Genomic DNA, 19,122 nt, shown 5'->3' on the forward strand with positions numbered 1-19,122 from the left:
ATAACCTTGTCTTTTTTAGGAAGTACCAAATGCTGCTAACAGGAAATGACAGCTTGCACACCTTATTCTTGCAGCCTGAACTCTAACACAAGCAGTATTTTTCTTCACGAGTGAGCAGGCAGGATAAAATTGGACTGCTACCCCTTAGGCAAATTGAAATTTTATTTTGAAGCTGTTAGGTTATTGAATGGACGAGGGTTGGCACCCCTGTCATCTCTGATACTTGGGGTGCTGACTTTATTTTCCAAAGGGTGCTGTAGCACCCACAAGGCTGGTAGGAGTGCTGTGGCTGTGTCCTGTGCCTGTGTTCTCCCTGCACAGTCACTGACATATGCTCAGGCTATCCAGGTGTGGTTGCCAGCCAAGGGTCAGGAACTTCTCTCTTGATGATTCAGAAGTTGCTTATGATTATGCTTACCTGGGTAGTGTGAGGATGGGTGAAATCTGAGGTGTGAAGTACTTCCAAGTCAGGAATGCAAACTCTGGGAGATGGTTTTAAAGGAAGTTTCATTGCAAAACACTGATTTAAACTGATATTTTCATTAAAAATAAGTGTTTTAATTAGGTAGGTGTTCTTTTTAAATCCTGCCATCTGATTTCTAAGATAAATAGGAGGTCTTTGGGGAACAATTCAGAAAAACCCATCATAATCTCCTTTTTCTTGTAATTTACCTGAGGATCAACTGTGTATATAACTTTATGATAAACTCTAAATATTGTATTTTATTTCACAACTTAGCTTTTATGTCCTATAATCACCTAATATTGATAAAATTACTTTATTTTGGAAAAGGAATTTGTTAATAATTCTTTTGCTTTGTTATCTTACTAGATTGCTTGTGCCAAATGGTTGTTAGACAAGAAAAAGACCTGTTCATTTCAAGAATAAACTGACATTACCTGTGTATCTCTGATAGCTAATGTAACGAACCAGTCCGCTGATTTACAAACTGCACTTTCATATTCCACACAATTTTCTCTATAAAGCTTTTGCTGTTTGAAATTACTTGGATACATTCCAGAATTAAAGTTGTTATGAAGCCAGCCACTTGATTTTGTGGCTTAAACATAGAATTGAAGGAACATTCATGTCACTGTACTTCTTTTCTAGGTGAGGCTTGATACAACCCTTGAAATTTCTTTGAAATGCTTTTAGCAATTTTTGATGTTACAGAAGCAAGTGAGCTGAAGGAATAATTGAAACTGCTACGCATTTCGCTCTCTGACTAATAGAGGGACAGAGTTGTGCAAGGGAAGAGTTTCATTCAGGATACTTCTACAGACCCTATTTGGAGTTATGAATAGGTCTGCACTTAATGGATTTTTTTGATGGCTTTCATGGAAAATGGTTATCCAAACCAAAACACAAACTTGGAGGAATTCTTTCCATGAAACACTTTACCACCTATGAGACACTGGCTAAAAATAGCTAAGACATGCTTCTAAGGTTTGTTTTCCTGCTGTTCCTGCAGTATATCTTGAACCACATGAATCTAGCTGCTATTAAGCTGGGCTCTGGAACAGTGTACTTGAGTTGTCTGCCTCCAGAGCAATTTCATGCTGTTGAGTTTGACTTTATTTAAAAATATTAAAACAGCCTGTTACAAACAGTTCTTGTTTGAGCTCCTGTCACACTTTTCTAAATACGGTAAATTTTAAGTTCTCAAATTCTGGTCTTGACTCTGAACACAAGCTTACTAAGCCAGCTGTGAGACATTGCTAACAACTGCCATTTATGCCCTTTGTTGCCTTTGTTTATATTAAAAAGTATTTTACTGCATACTTTGACACCTTAAAAGCACATAAAGACTGAGCTTGTGTAGTTTTCCCATTCGTGGGCATGGAAATAAAGCAAGAAAGCCTCTTCTACTGTAAAGGAAGTTGTGCTTAATGTTGGAGTAGATGTGACGTGAAAACATGCTTCAGGCTATTTGTTCTGTTTAATCAGAAACTAAATTCAGTGAATCAAGTGACGAGTAAATAGTCCTTTATCAGTAGTCTCAAAAGACTTAAGGTTCAAGGGCCTTGAAGAACATTTTTTAGAATAAAGATTCTTGTATTGTGGTTCTTGCATGATTTCCTTTGCTTCAAGATCTTTTATACTTTCAAAGGTTTAATTCAAAAGTCTTCACAAAGTCTCTTTCAGTGGACATTAGCATTGTAATTAAGTTTTTTGTCTTGGGGGTGAGTGGGTATTGTTTTTTTGCAGGATTTGTTTCAAAACCCCCACCCAATCGAGCCAAGGAGTCTGTGGATCAGAAGTGGAGATGGTGGATCTACTTTTGTATGAAAAACTTGGCAACTGCCAATGAAATTAGTAAGAGATGGTCTTTGAATCAGCAGGATTAGACTGCAAAAGCATGATAGTAAATTATTTGTTTGGAGCACTTTGGTATTATTCTGATTTAATCACTGTCTCTAATGTGTTATATTTTAAGCAGAGAAACTTGGAGGAATCTCTGCAAGTTCTGCCTTGTTCTTTTATTCTTCCCTGAGTTGCCTGGAGAAGGGACTGTTTTGTGCTGACTCTGATCTTCTTGTATTGAATTGCATAAAATACAACTGCTGCTTACTTGTTTTCCTTCTTTTCTTTTTACCTGCTATGAAAGGGTGCTTGTCTCCTGTTCACAATCTTTATTTGTATCTTACAGATATAAATATATTCTTTCCTAACTTGGTTGAAATCTCAAGTAGCAGAACGCTTGAGCAGTATGAATTGGGTGCTGGGGTAATGCAAAGAGAGAGAGCACTGCATAGGTATGCTTGGATTGATGGAACAGCCGAGGCTTTCTTTGGCCAAAAGTGATAGTTCTAGGGATGAGTCAGGTGTGTAGATTTTCTTGTAGTTAATTCTCTGTTCCACAAGATGGAGCCAGTTCTTTGGGAAATCAAATCTGTCAAACAGCAGCAGGATTTGGGGAAACAAATGAGAGTTACTTTAACTTCACTGCACTTATGGGTGAAGGACAGGCAGGGTGCTGTTGAGAGAAAAAAGGAGTTGTAATCTGTCAGAAGTCTTTACAGATGTTGGCTCAAGATAAGTTTGCTACAGACAATATTAGAGATGCAAAGTTAGTACTCTGTTATGTGTAATGCTTGGCTTCCTTTCTTGTAGAATTTCTAACTGGTAACTGCAAGAATGTAAAGTGAAAACCAACTCTGTTTATGTACCTCTATCATACAAACCATATTTAAAGCTATTTTTGGGAAGATTTTTTCATTTAAAACTTTGTCTCAAAACGTGTTAGTTTCCTGGCAAGCTGGTTTTATGCACATATTGTGAAGGATACAGAATTGTTTGCTGAGATGTAAAATGGTTGTCCTTCCCTTTGGTGGCACATGTAAAAGTGAAAGGCTTCATGCTTGCTATTTTCACCCCAATTCAGACCTCTGTATTCTCACCATAACTTAAGATGGTTCATGAGAGGGGTGAGTACCTGCATTGAGCAAAAGGAGTGTTTCAGTACTAACTGCAGTTACAGAAAGCTGAACAGAGGGTGCGGGACTGATGGAGGGAAGGAAACTCTGAATTGCTGTAATAAGGGAAGCAGCCATCAGCATTCAACTTCATAGTCAAATTTGCAGTTACCTTATTCTTTTCTTTTGTGGATGTCTCCCAGTTATGTCACGTTCAAATACTTTTCATTTTCTTTTGCCTCTTTTTAGTTCGTTCTGGTCTCCACTGCTTGCTTTTTTGTATTTCCTATTTATTTTTTTTTTTCCCTAGCACATTTGTGTGACAGGTTCTCCTAATCTGGCCCAGTCTTGCCTGATAGTATATAATACTTCTTGCTAATTTCTAACTGCAGCTGGAAGCTGAGTAGAGGATGAAGTGCTGACTGAGATGTTTAAAAGAGTTAAAATAGTTTTTAACTAACCAAATGGAGAGCTAAAGCAATGCTTCAAGCTGTATTGACTGCTTGGATTCATATACAGTTAGTATATGAGGCTTTCACATTTTTTGTAATGATGAGAAAAGTACTTTTTCCTCAGCATTTTAAATGAAGTGTACTTTATAAGCCTTGTTTTCTACCTTATGCAGCACTATGCATATGCTGTACAAAATAAAGCTTGAGCAGTTGGAGTAAAACTTAAATCTTGGACATACAAATGCTGATGTACTTTGTGTTTTATTTCCTTTGACAATGCACTACAACAGCTTCAGCATCACAATTCCCATCATTATGCTCACCCAAAGATGTATGTCACAAATAGATGGTTGTATCATGTAGAAGTGCATTAGGAGAGTCATCAATGTATGAATTTTTACTGTGGCTTCTTCAGTCAGTTTATTTCTAAAATAGTGGAGCAGAACACATGGTCATTACTGAGTGATTTAATGGGGACAGAGAAGAAAGTGGTATTTGGGAGTAGGTGCACAAACATTAAGCATGTGCAAGGTATGAGTCCAGTTTAAATAATATGAAGGAGAAATCTGTCAACAAAAAATGTATCCTGAAAAAAGCAAAGTGTGAGGGAAAAGTGGGAAAGATTTTGAAATATGTTGAGAGAAAAGCTTTCTCCTCACGAGAGAATATGTAAAAATGATGCCTTTTTCACAAAATTCACACTTTGATGTGCACTTTAGAATGAAAGAATGGCATGTGAGATTGGATAAGTTTTTCAGAAATTTAAAAATTGGCTTGAAATAAACTTATCTGAAGAATTTTAGCTGAAATTATGTAGATTGCTTTCAAGCTCTTTATTGCTTAAGTTTTAAACAGCTGAAGTTGGTTTTTGAAATGTTCACAGTTTTTTAATAGCTGTAGATATTTTTGTGAGTAGGGAGAATGTTGGTTCTACACAATAACTATACTGGCATGAAGTCTACTGTAACTAGAAATAAACTCTCCAGGGTTTTTCTTAAATTCATGAGTTATCTAAAACAGCTGAAAACTTGGGTATAACAGGCAACATTGTTTCTTGGTAGCTACATATTTATTTCATTCTTAGAGCCCAGATGGTCTCTAATAAAGGACTCCTTAAATACCTTAAATATGTCACAGTTAGTTTTGTTTCTATGCACCTGATTGAATTCTAATTTGCAATGTCCCTTTGGTCATTTGGGGTCTCATGTCCCTGATTCTCCCCTCCTGGCCTCTTGCCCACTCCCTGCCTGCTGGGTAGGGATAGAAAAGCAATCCTTGACTGTGCAAGCACTGTCCAGCTATAGCCAAAGCATTACTGTTACCAACACTGTTTTGGTCACAAATCTAAAACATATCTCCATAGGAGCTGCAATGCAGCAAGTTAACTCCATCCCAGCCAAGCCTAATACTGGGAAATGTTGCTTGGTGTTTTTCATTTAATATGTAATAGCCAAGACTCCAAATTAATTTTTGTGAAGCTATATGGTGGCTCAAATCCACCTTTCTGTTTAGCTCTTGCAAGAAACTTGCACTTGTGCTGTGTTTAAATTTCCAGTCAAAATTCATCACTCCTTTTTATGAAGGCAACTGAATTGCTATTGTCAGTAAGACTAAATACACACAATAAACCTTGTGCGCCTAAAAAATAACCTCATTATTTTAAGGATTCTTTAAATTGTGTATGACCTAATGCATTCAGAATCCTGTCATGATTTCTCTGGAAGACAGCACACACCTTCACAGCCACCGGCTAAGAACTGAAATAGGAATTTAAGTCTAACCAATAGATGATGTATAGAAATATGGAAAAGAAAGTTTAGCGTGAAGAAAAAAAAGAATTGATTCTTCTCTTGGAAGCAGCAATTTGTCTTTGGGTTGCTGAAGGTTATTCCTTTGTTCAGCTGGGCAGGGTTCCAGGGACTTCACAGTATGCTAGTATATAGTCAAGTATAAATATTGGTCATTTTCAGTCCTATGGCCTTTGTCCTAAATTAACTTTAGTAAAGGGTGAAAGAGACTGAAAATATTTTCAAGCAGTTGTCTATATCTTGGATGACTAAAGAAGTAATTTTAAGTGTATTTTTATATTGGAGTGGTGCAGAAAGCTGCTCTAGTGCACTTTGACACTTCTAGTAAAAATCCAAATGACTTTCAGAAGAACAAAATTACAATTCTATAAAAACTTACATCAAACATGATAAGTATTTAATGTTAATTTTGGCTGACTCAAGTTGCAGTGTATAGTGCAGTTCTTGGTAGGTAAGATAGCGCTACTAATGATATGTAAGGGTGTTTTAAATAGTATAAAATAGCAGTCACCAGGATTCTTGATGTTCAGTCTTCATTTCTGAAGCCAAATATCTTTCTTCTTAGTTGGCTAGCAAAAATATGTGCAGCAGTTAAACCAGGTTACTCTTGAAACTTTTTCTAAAGGAAACCAGATGTATCTTTTAAGGACCCAACAAAAAGAGACTTGTAAATATTTCTATTAGTGCAAAATATTTCCTGTGTTCAGAAATAAGGATCCTGACTTCATACAGAATTGACAAAACTGTAAATTGTTTATTGAATCACTCCGAATTACTGTTAAACATTTTTCACACAGAAAAGTTTGCAGCCTAGGCTTTAGTTGACTGTTTGGTTAAGTCAGGCATACTTGGTGTGATGAGCACACAGAAAATATTTTCTGACTTCTCTTGCCCAATGCTTAACTGTGGCTATGATTGATTTGGATTAATGAGAACGTTTTTTTCATTTAAAGTGTTTAATATTGCATATTGTCATTACTTGGAATTAAATTCAGAGGTTACACGTGAATATTTTTATCTGGCCTCAGGTTTGCCTGTTATTCCACTGTTTAATTTGTTCCTTCATTGCTTAAATAGATTTGATTTCCAAAATTAATTTCATAAATAAGTACTAATTAATAAAATTCGAGCTTTTGGGACACTACGAAACTACTCTTTTCCAGGAGAAAGCCATCTACTTCAAAAGTTGTTGTACTTTTTGTTAATAAAGTTTCAATATATATTCAGTGTAATTAAGTGTAATATTTTAACTACAATTAATAATCTCTCTTAATTTATTTAGACTTCAGTTATGTCAAGTCCTCCTTCCGGTCTTCTCATTAATGTAGAATTTGCCTGTCTGGGATCTCCTAGCTGGGGCAGTACCTGGAGAATAGGAAATTCATGTAATGTGTAGTTGTACAAGCTCATTTGTGGTAAAAGGTTCACAGTAGTTGTGTAAACACCCTATAGAGATAAAAACTTGGACAGCATACAGGTACTATAGTTAAACTCCTTTTGTCCCTAGTAACCTGATCAAACTGGCTCCAGTATTTAGAAGGCACATGGGTTATACTTCAAGGGGAAAACTGGAGAAGCTGTTGGGCACACAAGACTTTATCTTATCTGTTTCTAAACTGTCATGGCTAGATAAATGTTTTGCATCAACTGAAGTACTTGATCTACCTTAGTGGAGTGGTTATGAAGGGTTTTTTTATTAAGTTTCTTCTGGTGCACTATTTTAGCTGAAACGATTAATAGGTTGAGGCAAATGACCTGCAAAACTCTATCCTAGCAGCACTAAAACTAAAAGTGGTATAAATTTTAAGTGAGGCCTTCTTGTAATATAAATCTACCAAGTGTGAGTATTTTGTGTCTGTAGTGTTTTATAGGGGCAAATAAAAAGGCAGATCAATAGGTTGCTAGTTGTTGAAGTATTTAAGACACATTGCAAACAGTCTCACCATTCTTATCTGACTAATAGTAGTTGTAATGTAAATTGCCATATGGGAAAAGATGTGTTAGTTTTGGTCAGTAATTCCTAGATCTTTTGACCCTTGAAATCAAATTTTATGATAGTAGCACTTACTTTGAAGGCTACCAGTCATTTTAATGATTATGGTCTTAAAGGTCAAGCAGTGGACATCAAGTGTTCTGACTTTTTGAGATATTGAGCAAGATAAATTAAAAGCAAGGTGATTATGCAAAATATTGCTAGTATTTCCACTAGTAAGAGTAATGCTTCTTGCAGCAAATGAGGGAATCTGTGAATGTGTCTTGGGATTTTCAAATACCAATTCTAAAGAATGGAGTCTAACTGAAAGGATTTCTCCTGCTTCCTTGTTTTGATTATTGCTTGAACAGTGCTTAAACACTATCAGAATTTTTCTTTTCTCGTTCTGTTCCCCAGAGTTTAAAGGCTGAGTGGTGGGTGGGCGGGAAGTGCAGCCGAGATTTCTGCTGACTCGAATTGACCACCCTATGCCATGTGATAAAGTGCTTAAGGAGAGGAAGAAAGGATGATGTTGGTTATGGTGGTGTCCAAAACAAGTATGGGTGCTGAAGAACAGCATTTTAGGAAGTGGCTGGATAGCTGCCTGGCCATGGGAAGTAATGAAAAAATCCTTTCTTTTTTTCCCCCTTTGTCTGCAGTTTTTGCTTTACTAATAAAATCGTTATCTCAGTCTGCAAGTCTTCTCACCTTCCTACTCTTTTCTCCCTGTCCTGTAGGAGAGGAGAATGAGTGAGCAGCTCTGTGGGTGTTTGCCAGGTCAAACCAACACAGTCCTAAGCAAAAGATCAGGAGAGGGAAGCATAAAGCTCTTCTGTAGGTCCCAGGAAAATGTTCATGCAATACATTGATATTGAAATGCAAATGGCTGCAGTTGCAGGAGTGGTCTAGGGGCACATCTGTTGTACAAAAGCAGAAAATAACTGCGTGAAATGTTTTCCAGCTCTTCAATATGCCTTCTTGCTTTTGATGGTAATTATTTAATCTTTTAACTCCTTAGAGCTCAGAACTAGATGGACTTCAAAATAGTATTTTTAACAGTGGTGATGTACAGGTCTGGAATAAAATGATATAAATGTGTTTAATTAGAGAATGAATAGTAGTTTCAAGTGAGAAATCCTTAGTGTCACCGTGATAATTCAGGCTAGCATACTTTAACTATCTCAACATGCCAGCACAGTTGAGAAACAATGGTGGTTAGTAAATCAGCCTGATTCTGTCAGGAAATCCATTCGGCTGTAAATGGTAGTTTAGAAATCAAAGATACTGAACATACTCAGTTTTCCACCATGCTTAGATGGATATTTTTATCAGTTGGTTTTGCAAATCTCTGTATAATCATTTCCTAAGAGCTTGCATGCTACTGTTGTAGAGCCTGTGCTATATGAGGTATTTGTTGCATTAATATAAGATTGCCATGCAGTTAATTTCAAGTGAAGTATAGATGCATGTGTTAAGCTTTTAAATGGAGCAACTTCTACTGGTTTCTGTTGATGCTTCATCTGAGGCATAGCCATAAAGATTATTCAAGATGCAAGCAAAAATCTTACTGCTAGTAAGCCAGCTTTAGAGAGTTGGTTTGTTGTATTGTTTTGGAGGTGGGCACAACATGCAACTTTCTAGGTAAATCTGACTAGTTAATGTTTTGGGACATTATTTAGAAGTAGAAATCTGTGAAAAAAACTTGTTAACACTGGAAATTGTTAAAAGTGGTAAGATATTTTAGAGAGGCAGAGGTAAGCCTTTATTCAAGCCTGTTTGTTCACGTTATTAGTATAGAATTACGCCAGAGAAAATCCTCTGTATGTGGAATTCTGAAAATAATTTATTTTATTTCCCCATTCCTTTTAGGACCAAGATGGGCTTCTTGGAACACTGGTGTTTTTATCTGCATCAGATGTGCTGGAATACATCGAAATCTTGGGGTTCATATATCAAGGGTCAAGTCTGTCAACTTGGATCAATGGACGCCAGAGCAAATACAGGTAAAGTATCTTCAAATATGTTTCTGGTTTGGAAGGGATGTTAGAAGTCCTTGCAAATTCTAAAAGTATTTGCATTTATCATGATGCTCCGATTACATGTTTTATGGTCCCATTAGCTTTTGCATGTATCATACTTTTACTGTAGTGAGCCTAAGTTCATAAAACTCTCTTCAGAAGTTGATTTACCTCTCATTTCTGTATCTTTTTAGAGATATTCTACCTTACCCCAGGGACTCTGAAAACTACTTCTTGGTTGTATATGTAGAAAAAGTGTTGTAAGCCTTTTTAGTAAGGGACAGGACATTAGCACTCACATATCTGTGTGATGCCTGTTTGTGTTCTTTTGGTGTATCAAGCACTGACTCTTCCAGGTATGCTCCAGTCTGAAGCCTCTTCCTGCCATCAGGCAAATTTTATTACTCATTGTCTTCCTGGTCTGAAGAGCCATCCTGAGAGATCAAAGCTTGTCTTTTCCTGGATGGGTTAGTTTTCACTGCAGACAAGATCCATGTTGTTAGCTTTGTCCATCAAGTCTGGGCAGGCAGCCCTCCTGTGCCATGGTCATATCTTCCAAGACCTACGGTTACAGGGAGGTCTCCAAGTTAGAAACTTGTAATGTCATTTAAGCACTCCACAGTAGCATTCTCGCTGTTTCAGAGTTTAAACTATCGATGGACATGAACTGTTTTCTACCACTTTTCCCCAGTGCATGCAGGAAATGGGAAATACTAAAGCAAGACTACTGTATGAAGCTAATCTGCCAGAGAACTTCCGAAGACCTCAAACAGATCAGTATCCTTTTTGGTTTGGCTTTCGCATTGAAATGACTTCTAATGAAATTGAGATGTTATGAGTGTTTCAAGGAACTGCTACATTGTCAGCTTATGTTATTTATTTCATTGACATTGTTGTATAAGAAATGACAGTGAAAGTTGAGAACAGTTCAGAAAAGATTTAAATCACTTCAGTCATAGCAAATCTACTTCATAATGAGATTTAGCAAGCACCATTTATTTTTGCTTTCAGAAGAGGTGACTTCATAAATTCCCTGTATGTAGGAAGTTAGAGTGGTATTGGAGAGCTCTTGCATATTTTCTTTGTTTTGAGTAACTGCCATCTGAAATTTAAAAGCATTTGATCAGGAAATAATGAGCTGAATGCTACACTAAAATAAGCCATTGCATCTTACTCCAGTGAAGCATGGATTTCTTTCTCTGGGTGACTAGCATGGGAATACATAAATAAACCCATGCTCTCTGAGGGCTGCCAGTTGTGTTTATGTGTGGTTATCACTGTGTACCTGGACACGATGGATTGCAAGAAAAACTGTCTGCTGACAATAAATAACTCACAAAATACCTTTACTGAATCACTAGGATAATATATATATAATGGCATTATATATATTATATACATCTGGAATTTTTTTCTTGATTTAATGAAATTACTCCATAGGTAGGATTTACTTCACCTGATCTTATTTTAACTCTTTAATTATAATGAGATCTTAAATATCTACTCTTAAGTGAGCTATCTTTCCCCAGCTACAGGAGCTGATAAACAGACTTAGTTGTAATTTGATCTAAATTTTCTGTATAGAAAGATGATTCTGGTTCTTCTGTTTATTAGATACTACACTCAATATGTTATGACAGAAAATTTTCTTTTCTGGGAAGAGTTAGACTCCTCATTAAAAAATGCACTTGAGCAAAACAGATACTTTTTTTATATTCTAGTAGCTTTTGCATTAAACATACATCCTCATAAGAAAAGAATCAGATATCACCATAGTATTCTAGCTGTAATATTCTGTAACTTTATTTTAACCATATGATTGAAATATTTTGACTAAAACTATTCAAAAATGTATCTTGAAGATTTTTTTTTTTTTTTTTTGCTGAAGCTAACTTAAATTCTCTGGTGCTACTGCAGGAGAAGTAATAATGCTTTAAGCTTTTCTTCTCAGATTAGAACAAAAGTCTAATTTTTAGACTTTCAAAATAATACTTTTTTTTCCACACTGTATGCCTTGAATTAATTACATAACCTTTTGAATAGTTGTGGACTAGCTGGTGGACTTAGTCAACTGAATATACTTCATTGCCTCTGTTTTCTTTATTAACACTGTACTGCCATGAGAGGTAATTGCAACAAATTCTGATTTATTTCTCAGTTTTCCCATAACTTTGGCAGCTACTTACCTACTTGGCATTCATGACAAGCTGTTGTGTTATGGATGTTTTTTGCCTTTTTTATCTGCCCATTGTATCACTACAAAATAGTAGTGATGCTTAGTATGTGTCATCAGTGTTCTGCTTGTGAATATTCTTATATTCTGAACATTCTTTTGGATAAACATTGAAAATATTTTGCATGTGATGATCGATTTTGTATATGTTCATGTATTAGTGTTTAACTTCTTGTAGCACTATAATATACTTCTAGTTTTTAAGGTAGTAAAGTGGAGACACAGGAGGAATATGTGGGATCTGCCCAAAATCTGCTAAAAATCCCTCCTCATTTCTGCTTTCTAAGTGACCTTTCTGAGCTTTTTTTTTTTCCTTCTCTGGTACTTGGCAGGGATGCTGTAGTGTAGAAACTAACTTTTGGGATCGTTATGATTTTATTTTTGTATGACAGCTTTAGTTTCCTGTTGAAAAATGTTTTTTCCAACAGCAGTAAATAATTTTTTCACACTATTAGTACTAAGACAGTTGTACCTTCAAAATGCTCAGGATGCCCTTTGCAATTTATATATATTTGGAAAGAGGTAGAAAGCAGTGTTTTGATTTTCGTAACTTTTATGAAACTGTCTTCAGGTGACATTTGCATACAGTTTGAAGCTATGATTTTTTACAATATAATTTGATGCACAGAATGAAGGGACTGAGTGCTCTGAATTCAGTGTTAATCTTAGGACACAGTATGTGGAGCTAAGGGTATCTTTCCATTGATTGAGGAAAAATGCTTTGGAAGTTTGAGGCAATGAGTCTGAACTTCCACAGTTGCAATATCAATTTTTGAATGGATGATAATATTGCTGGACAAAGTAGTTAAAATTTATTCTTCAGATCCTAGAGAGTCAGCATTACTAAATGTAAAGTATTCACACTTCTTTGGATGAGCTGCTTTATGAAGCTGAGAGAATAATTGAGGAAAACAACTGGCTGAGCTACTGAGTTGCATTTAAGCATTTTGCATTTGAGCTACTTAGTTGTCAGTTCTGGTTTTCTACAACAATATGCTTGCTGCTATTTCCATCTTTGCTTCAATATCGTTTTATCACTAGCTGTTTTGGCTTTTTTCCCCTTCCACAGGGATGTTTATTTTAACAGGGGACTCTCATGGAGGACGTAGTGATCTCGGAGAAGTTTTTATGATCAGCATTTGATAAATGATATAACATGCAAATCAGAGAACAGGTACATACATTTCACTTCTTTAATGAAGAGAAAGTATTTTTCCCAAGTTAAGATGGTAAACTATAATTATTTACCATATATGAGTACCACTGTTCAAGTATTTTCAGTCCTACAGCCATGTAGATTATAAATGCCAGGTGAAAATGTCCTAACTGTGAAACACTGAGTTACTTATACTTTATCTTTCTCATATTGTTTTATTCAAAGATTAAACTGATTAATTTTGTGTAGTACAAATAAGTTCACTTTGGGTACTGCAGCAGCAGCTGTTCTGTGTAGAGTGGTTGATGTTGCTATTTATATGAATGCATGTTTTCCTTAAACTAGCTACTTCCAGAGCGGTGGAGTTTTTCATCAGGGATAAGTATGAAAAGAAGAAGTATTATGATAAAAATGCAGTTAATGCCTTCAATGTAAGTAAGCACTTTAACCAAGAATTGTCACCTTTTTTTTGAAAGCTGTGTAAGAGAAATGTAGCAAACATTATGCGTGTTCAAATGCCTATTACATTTGCAAACCTTTTTTACTCAGAGTTAAGTGCTTTCTTTTCTATCTTTTGAGTACTAGGTTCCATAAGTTTTACCTACATTGTCTATTACATTTACATCAACAAAGCATTATGATCCAACAGGTAGCTTATATTGTGGTTTTCACTCATGGGTATTTCTTTAACATTATAATTTGAGTATTCTTTATTTATCATTTTCCATGTTACAGCGGTAAGATAGGATTACTATTTATGGTGACATGATCTTCCCTCATTCTCTGTAAACCTTGATGAGAAATCCCAGGGTGGTTTGAGCTGAATTCCAGGTTGTTGCTTGTGGTGAGGTGCACTGTAGTAGCAAACACAGGTAGTACCATGAGCCTGCTGCTAAATCCTGTATCTGTGTGTTCAGTAAGTTGGTGAGTGCTTCTCCAGCAAAGGAATTCTGAGAATTTGAACCTTTACTGAAGTTGAGTCTTCATAGGTTTGTTTCTTTGTTTTCTGATGCATCTATATCTGGGATATATCATCTAGTTCATACGCTTTTCATTACATAGTTGTATTTATACTTAAACATACACAGCTGTGTACCTGCTTTATTTAAGTATGGCCTAACATGTAGTTTTACTACTCTGCCTTAATAGGCAGTGAACTTTTACAGCGACAAATTTAAGAGTAGGTGTAAAGCATGAGAGTTTATGCCACATTACCCATTTGAGAAAATGGATCTTTGAATGATGGTTTCATTTTAGAAGGGTAAAAAAAAAAGCAAATCTGGGAAGTACAGAAGAGTATTTCATTCAGTAAGTACTGTTGACATGGGGGAAAATTGTTTCTTTTACAATGTAAGATATTATTTTGGTTTGAATTGCAAATTGGTTACCCTTCTTTACTTTTATTCAAAAATAGAAAGTAAGAAGAAGAGTTTAAAATTATACTTCCTAAAGTTTTAAAGACACTCAAGATCTTTCTAAACAGAGAACCTTGGTGTCTCATGTAGCAGTTCACTCCTGCCTTAATATGTTTGAAGGAGTAATCAGCTTTATCATATTGCAGAGTAAGATGAATCACCTGTCATAGCAGCAAGGATAGCATCCAGACAAGCTGAAGAGATACATAAATGTTACTGCTGAGTACTTTCTTCCTACTTGGGCTTTTCTTTCATTGACTAGTGTAAGTGGCATAATCTTTCTGGGAACAAAATCTGATCATAAAATATTTTAGCAACAGATGACTTGTACACATTCAGGGTCACCTGTGTTTTGTTCAAGACCACAAGGCATCAGGTTTGAGGTGGACAGTCTGTAGTCACAGTTATGGCAGATCCTAAAAGTACACAATATTGAATGAGCTGGACTAACGTAGCACGTACTGTTGTCTGATTCTTGTGCTGGGTTATCCTTCCTGGCTCTGGCCCTGGCCCAGCTCATGTGTGCCTGTAGTGCTGCAGCTGGTGTTCAGTGGTTGTCTTTCTACTGGGCCTGGGCCTGACAAGGAAGAAGAAGAAAAGGTGAAGTTGAGCCTCCATTCTGCTTGTCTGGTATGCTGCATTTTTGCTTTTCTGGAAAATTTCTTTGCTCTACTTACTTTTGCAAAGACCATCGGAAATGCCTTCAGCTTGGATTAGGACTAATTTAAATTAGAGGTACATACATATATTGTTTTCTGGTAAAATTAATCCTTTCTAGGTATAAGCAGGTGATACAGACGTGCAGAAAGAGGGTTGCAATGCCTAAGGGTCACTTTCCTTAATGGGATAATTTCACTGAGGTGGCATGTGAAAATTAATGGGGTTTTTCCAGATTTCATCCACTGTTGGAAGTTGCTTGTGGTAAAGGCTTCCCATAGCATAAAAGTTGTTTTTAATAGATTATTTTAAAATATGCAGTACAATACTTCTCTTAGTGTGATTTTGGTGAGTTCATAAGCTTTTCAAGTTTGTCTACATCTTTGTGATTGTATTCTGTGTTTTGAAGCCCAGGAGTATATATTAAGGTTCAGTTTTTGACTGTCAGGATTCGTTTGTTACAATGAGTTACAAATGTCTTTTCTTTGCAATTTTTAAATTGTATTATTCTTATTAATTATCTATTATTATCTAATTAATAGTATTGATTAATATCATTAATAGTAATAATTATCTAGTATTATCTGATTATTAATATAATATTAATTATATTATTTTCTGTCAAGACTGTTGTATTACTAAGTTTGATTTTTAGAGTTGCACAGTATAATAACAAAGTTAGCTAGTGCAGAGACCAGTAGTGCCATCAAGCATGCAGACTGAAAATATGCAAATATGAAATTTTTTTCATGGTTCACTTAACAGTGATGAAGGATAAAGCTGTGGGCAAAAAAGGCATCTGTGATTTTATTGGCTAGTTACATTTTAAATAGAATAGGGCATTTAAGTAGAAATCAAATATACATTAGAATAATCCAATGCTTACTGAAAGCAACTGGATCTTTTCAATATTTTGAATCTATTAAAATGCATATTATCTCAGTTTTCTGATGCATCTTTTTTGGAAAAATGTGAGATGCTTGTTCTGTATCGCTGTTCAGGACTAAATGTGTGGTATAATTTACTCAGCTATTTTAAGTGGGTTATCAGTAAATAGTTACTCTCATTTTCTTGCTTAGACCCAGTGCGGGCTTGTGGCTAATTTACAGAAAGACCTCAGAGGCTAATACCCTGGAACAATGTATGCATGTCATGTGAATAACACATGGGATGTGGTATTGTTTATTGGAAAGAACTGGTTTGTTCTTTGAAAAATCAGCTTAGGAGCAGCAATAGCTGTTGGCAAGAAAATGTATTTTAAATATCTTCAGCATAATACTCTTGTCCTGGAATTAATTTTCTGCCTGACCTCATTCTCAATTTTTAGGCATACATAAGTTATGAAAGATGTAAAGTACAGCACAGAATCAAGTAAATCAAACTTCATATAGCAGTGCAACAATTAGGGCATCTTTGTAAATGGTGCATCTAAGATAGAGTAACAAGAACAGTTTCCTGTGCAATATACTGTGCTTTTTGGCTTCATTTATTCTTGAAAGGTTCTAAAATGCACGTGGGAGCTTGCATTACTTCTGTAGTTTACAACAGACAGTTGCCATAGGTCAAGTCGTAAGAGGTGATTTTGGATGATAAAACTGTCCTTCAGGTAGTACAGACATGAAACTGGGAATATTGTTCCACTTCAGAATTGTATTTGATCATCACTTTGAAGCACCCATAAATCCTTTTATATTTGCCATAGGGTTTTTTTGTACACAGCAATCCTAGAACTAAAGGGTAAAGCATGCAGAACAGTTTGGTCTATAACCATCTTAATCCTGAAGACTGTTAAACCTGTTGTTTGCTGTGGACTCTCATTAAACTGCTTATGCTTCTTTAGTTTATTGTCTCCTGGAACACTCTTAAAAGAGCACAACTTACAGTTAGACAAACACCTTTCCCCGGGAATCTGATCTTTTATGTTTAAATAAATTACTTGATGGACTTTTTCAGAATGGTTGCAATAAATATAAGCGCGGAAGATATGAGCCATGGAGAAATGTTCTGGAGTGTGGGGTTTTATGAAAGTAATGTCTGAACAGAGTATTCAACTTGACTGACAATCTCTGTATTGAGTCCCAAATATTTACCAGAGCTGGTTATGTGGAGGAACAGATGTTAATGAGGCTCATGATCTTAGGTGCAGTGGCCAAGAGAAGTGGCAAATCCGCATTTTTGGTTTTGTGGAGTTACTAAGGATCTTCAAAAATTACTGGTCTAGAGGACACTTTCAACTTTGAAGTAGATGATTACAATTTATCCATAAATAAAAGAGGAAATGTGTAATTTTTAGAACTAAGCTTCCAGAAAGAGTAAAATCTGTCTAGAACATGTTGTTCTAGAATATGCAGTAAGAACTGCTGGGGTTACTCCTTGAGACACAGGACTGCACTACAGAAGTTTTTTGTGATCTCAACCCTAATAGTTGAATTTGACCCTGTCTATATGCTGCTAAGTTAAAAGTTTACTAAAGTTGCACAGAGGTTCAGGAAATTGAGCTTGAAGCAGTCATACTTTCTCAATTAAAAAAAAAATTAGCACCTCATCTGTAATGTAAAATAAAACCTATAAAAAGACAATCTTTCTTCAACTTTTGTGTTTGTTTTTTTTTTTTAATCTAATACAATGGCCCTTATGCCGTACAAGTAATGAGGGAAAGCAGTGAGGTCACTGTGTTGAGTGAGGATAAAGGTTAGCTATGTAGGTATCATCATAAACAATCTCTACAGCTTTTAATAAAAATAAGTATATAGGAGAATTCATATAGGAATCACCTTATTCAGGCTGGATGATGATTCAGCTGCAGTTGATTTCAAATACTTTTAGTCTCAAAAATTATGAACTGGTACAATGTATTCCACTACATAAAATGAGAATATGTTATCACATCCTGACAATGTTTAGAGAATAAGAGACGAAGTTTCTGTATTTAAGAAAGGGTATGAATTATGTATGGAGCAGAAGCTTCATGTAACTCTTAAGTTCACTGAAGGAAAATAATTATGGGTCTACATTTTTCATGTTTTCCTAAGACATTGTGTATAATTTAAGAAGTATGAACTTAGGCAACGGGCGACAGTGTGCTGTGCATTTAGAGATTGTGATGTCACACTTTCCAGAAAGTTATCTTAAAGGAGATGAAATCTGTAATACATTTACTGCACTAAAAGGCATCTTAAGAAATACAAATTTGGATATGAAAGGTCACATGAGCACTTCGGCTTATAGTAGCCAGCATTCAGAAGCATTCAGTCATTATTGTGGAGGAAGTGGTTGCCGGTTACCTCTCCCAAAAGTGCAATAAACCTACTGGGGTTTTTTGTGGTCTATGAAAAACTTTGGAATCAAGTGATAGGAAGTGTTTTTAAAATATGCTAGGGATCAATAGAGGGCACTGAAATTCCCTACAAGAATTATGACTTGAAGGCAGGGATAGGGAAAGCAGGGTAAATTATTTTCAAGATCGTTTTGTTAGAATGGGTTAAATTATAGATTTGCAGGATACCAGAATAGCAAAGTTGGAAGCAGTCCATGGACATCGTCCTGCTCCAAGTAAGAGTCATCTAGAACAGGTTCTTGAGTCTCATATAAAATTGAGTTTTGAATGTCTCCAGGGCTGGAGACTGCAAGACCTCTCTGGGCAACCTGTTCCAGTATTCAACCACCTCCAGAGTAAAAGAATGAAAGAAATTTATTCTTATGTTTCAGTGGAATTTCCTGTGTTTCAGTTTATGTTCAGTGCCTCTTGGTCCTGTTTCTGAATGTCACAGGCAACAGTCTGTCTGGTTTAGTCTTTGTTACCTGCTCATTCCCCACCCTCCAGTTTTCTTTCCTCCAGACTAAACAATCTGAACTCACTAAGCCTTTCCTTGTCTGAAAGGTGCTCCAGTCCTTTAATCATCTTAGTGTGTCTTGCTGCCTTGCTTCAGTGTGCCCTTGTCTCTCCTGTACTTGTGAGCCCAGAACTGGCCGTGGTGGCGAGCTCACGTCCAGC

At 36.0% G+C, this 19,122-nt stretch overlaps 1 protein-coding gene across 4 annotated transcripts in view; it reads left to right on the top strand.

Moving 5' to 3' along the window:
* The window catches only part of SMAP1 (small ArfGAP 1), a 90,067-nt gene that overhangs the window by 17,251 nt on the left and 53,694 nt on the right, over positions 1–19,122 (top strand). For all 4 annotated transcript variants that reach the window (XM_030267393.4, XM_072926526.1, XM_072926527.1 and 1 more), the window contains exons 2-4: positions 9,519–9,652; positions 10,359–10,444; positions 13,412–13,487. In XM_030267393.4, coding sequence (XP_030123253.4) covers positions 9,519–9,652; positions 10,359–10,444; positions 13,412–13,487 — 296 coding nt within the window. The remainder of the gene's footprint in view (positions 1–9,518; positions 9,653–10,358; positions 10,445–13,411; positions 13,488–19,122) is intronic.

Source organism: Taeniopygia guttata, chromosome 3, assembly GCF_048771995.1.
Source record: "Taeniopygia guttata chromosome 3, bTaeGut7.mat, whole genome shotgun sequence".
Lineage (NCBI taxonomy): Eukaryota > Metazoa > Chordata > Aves > Passeriformes > Estrildidae > Taeniopygia > Taeniopygia guttata.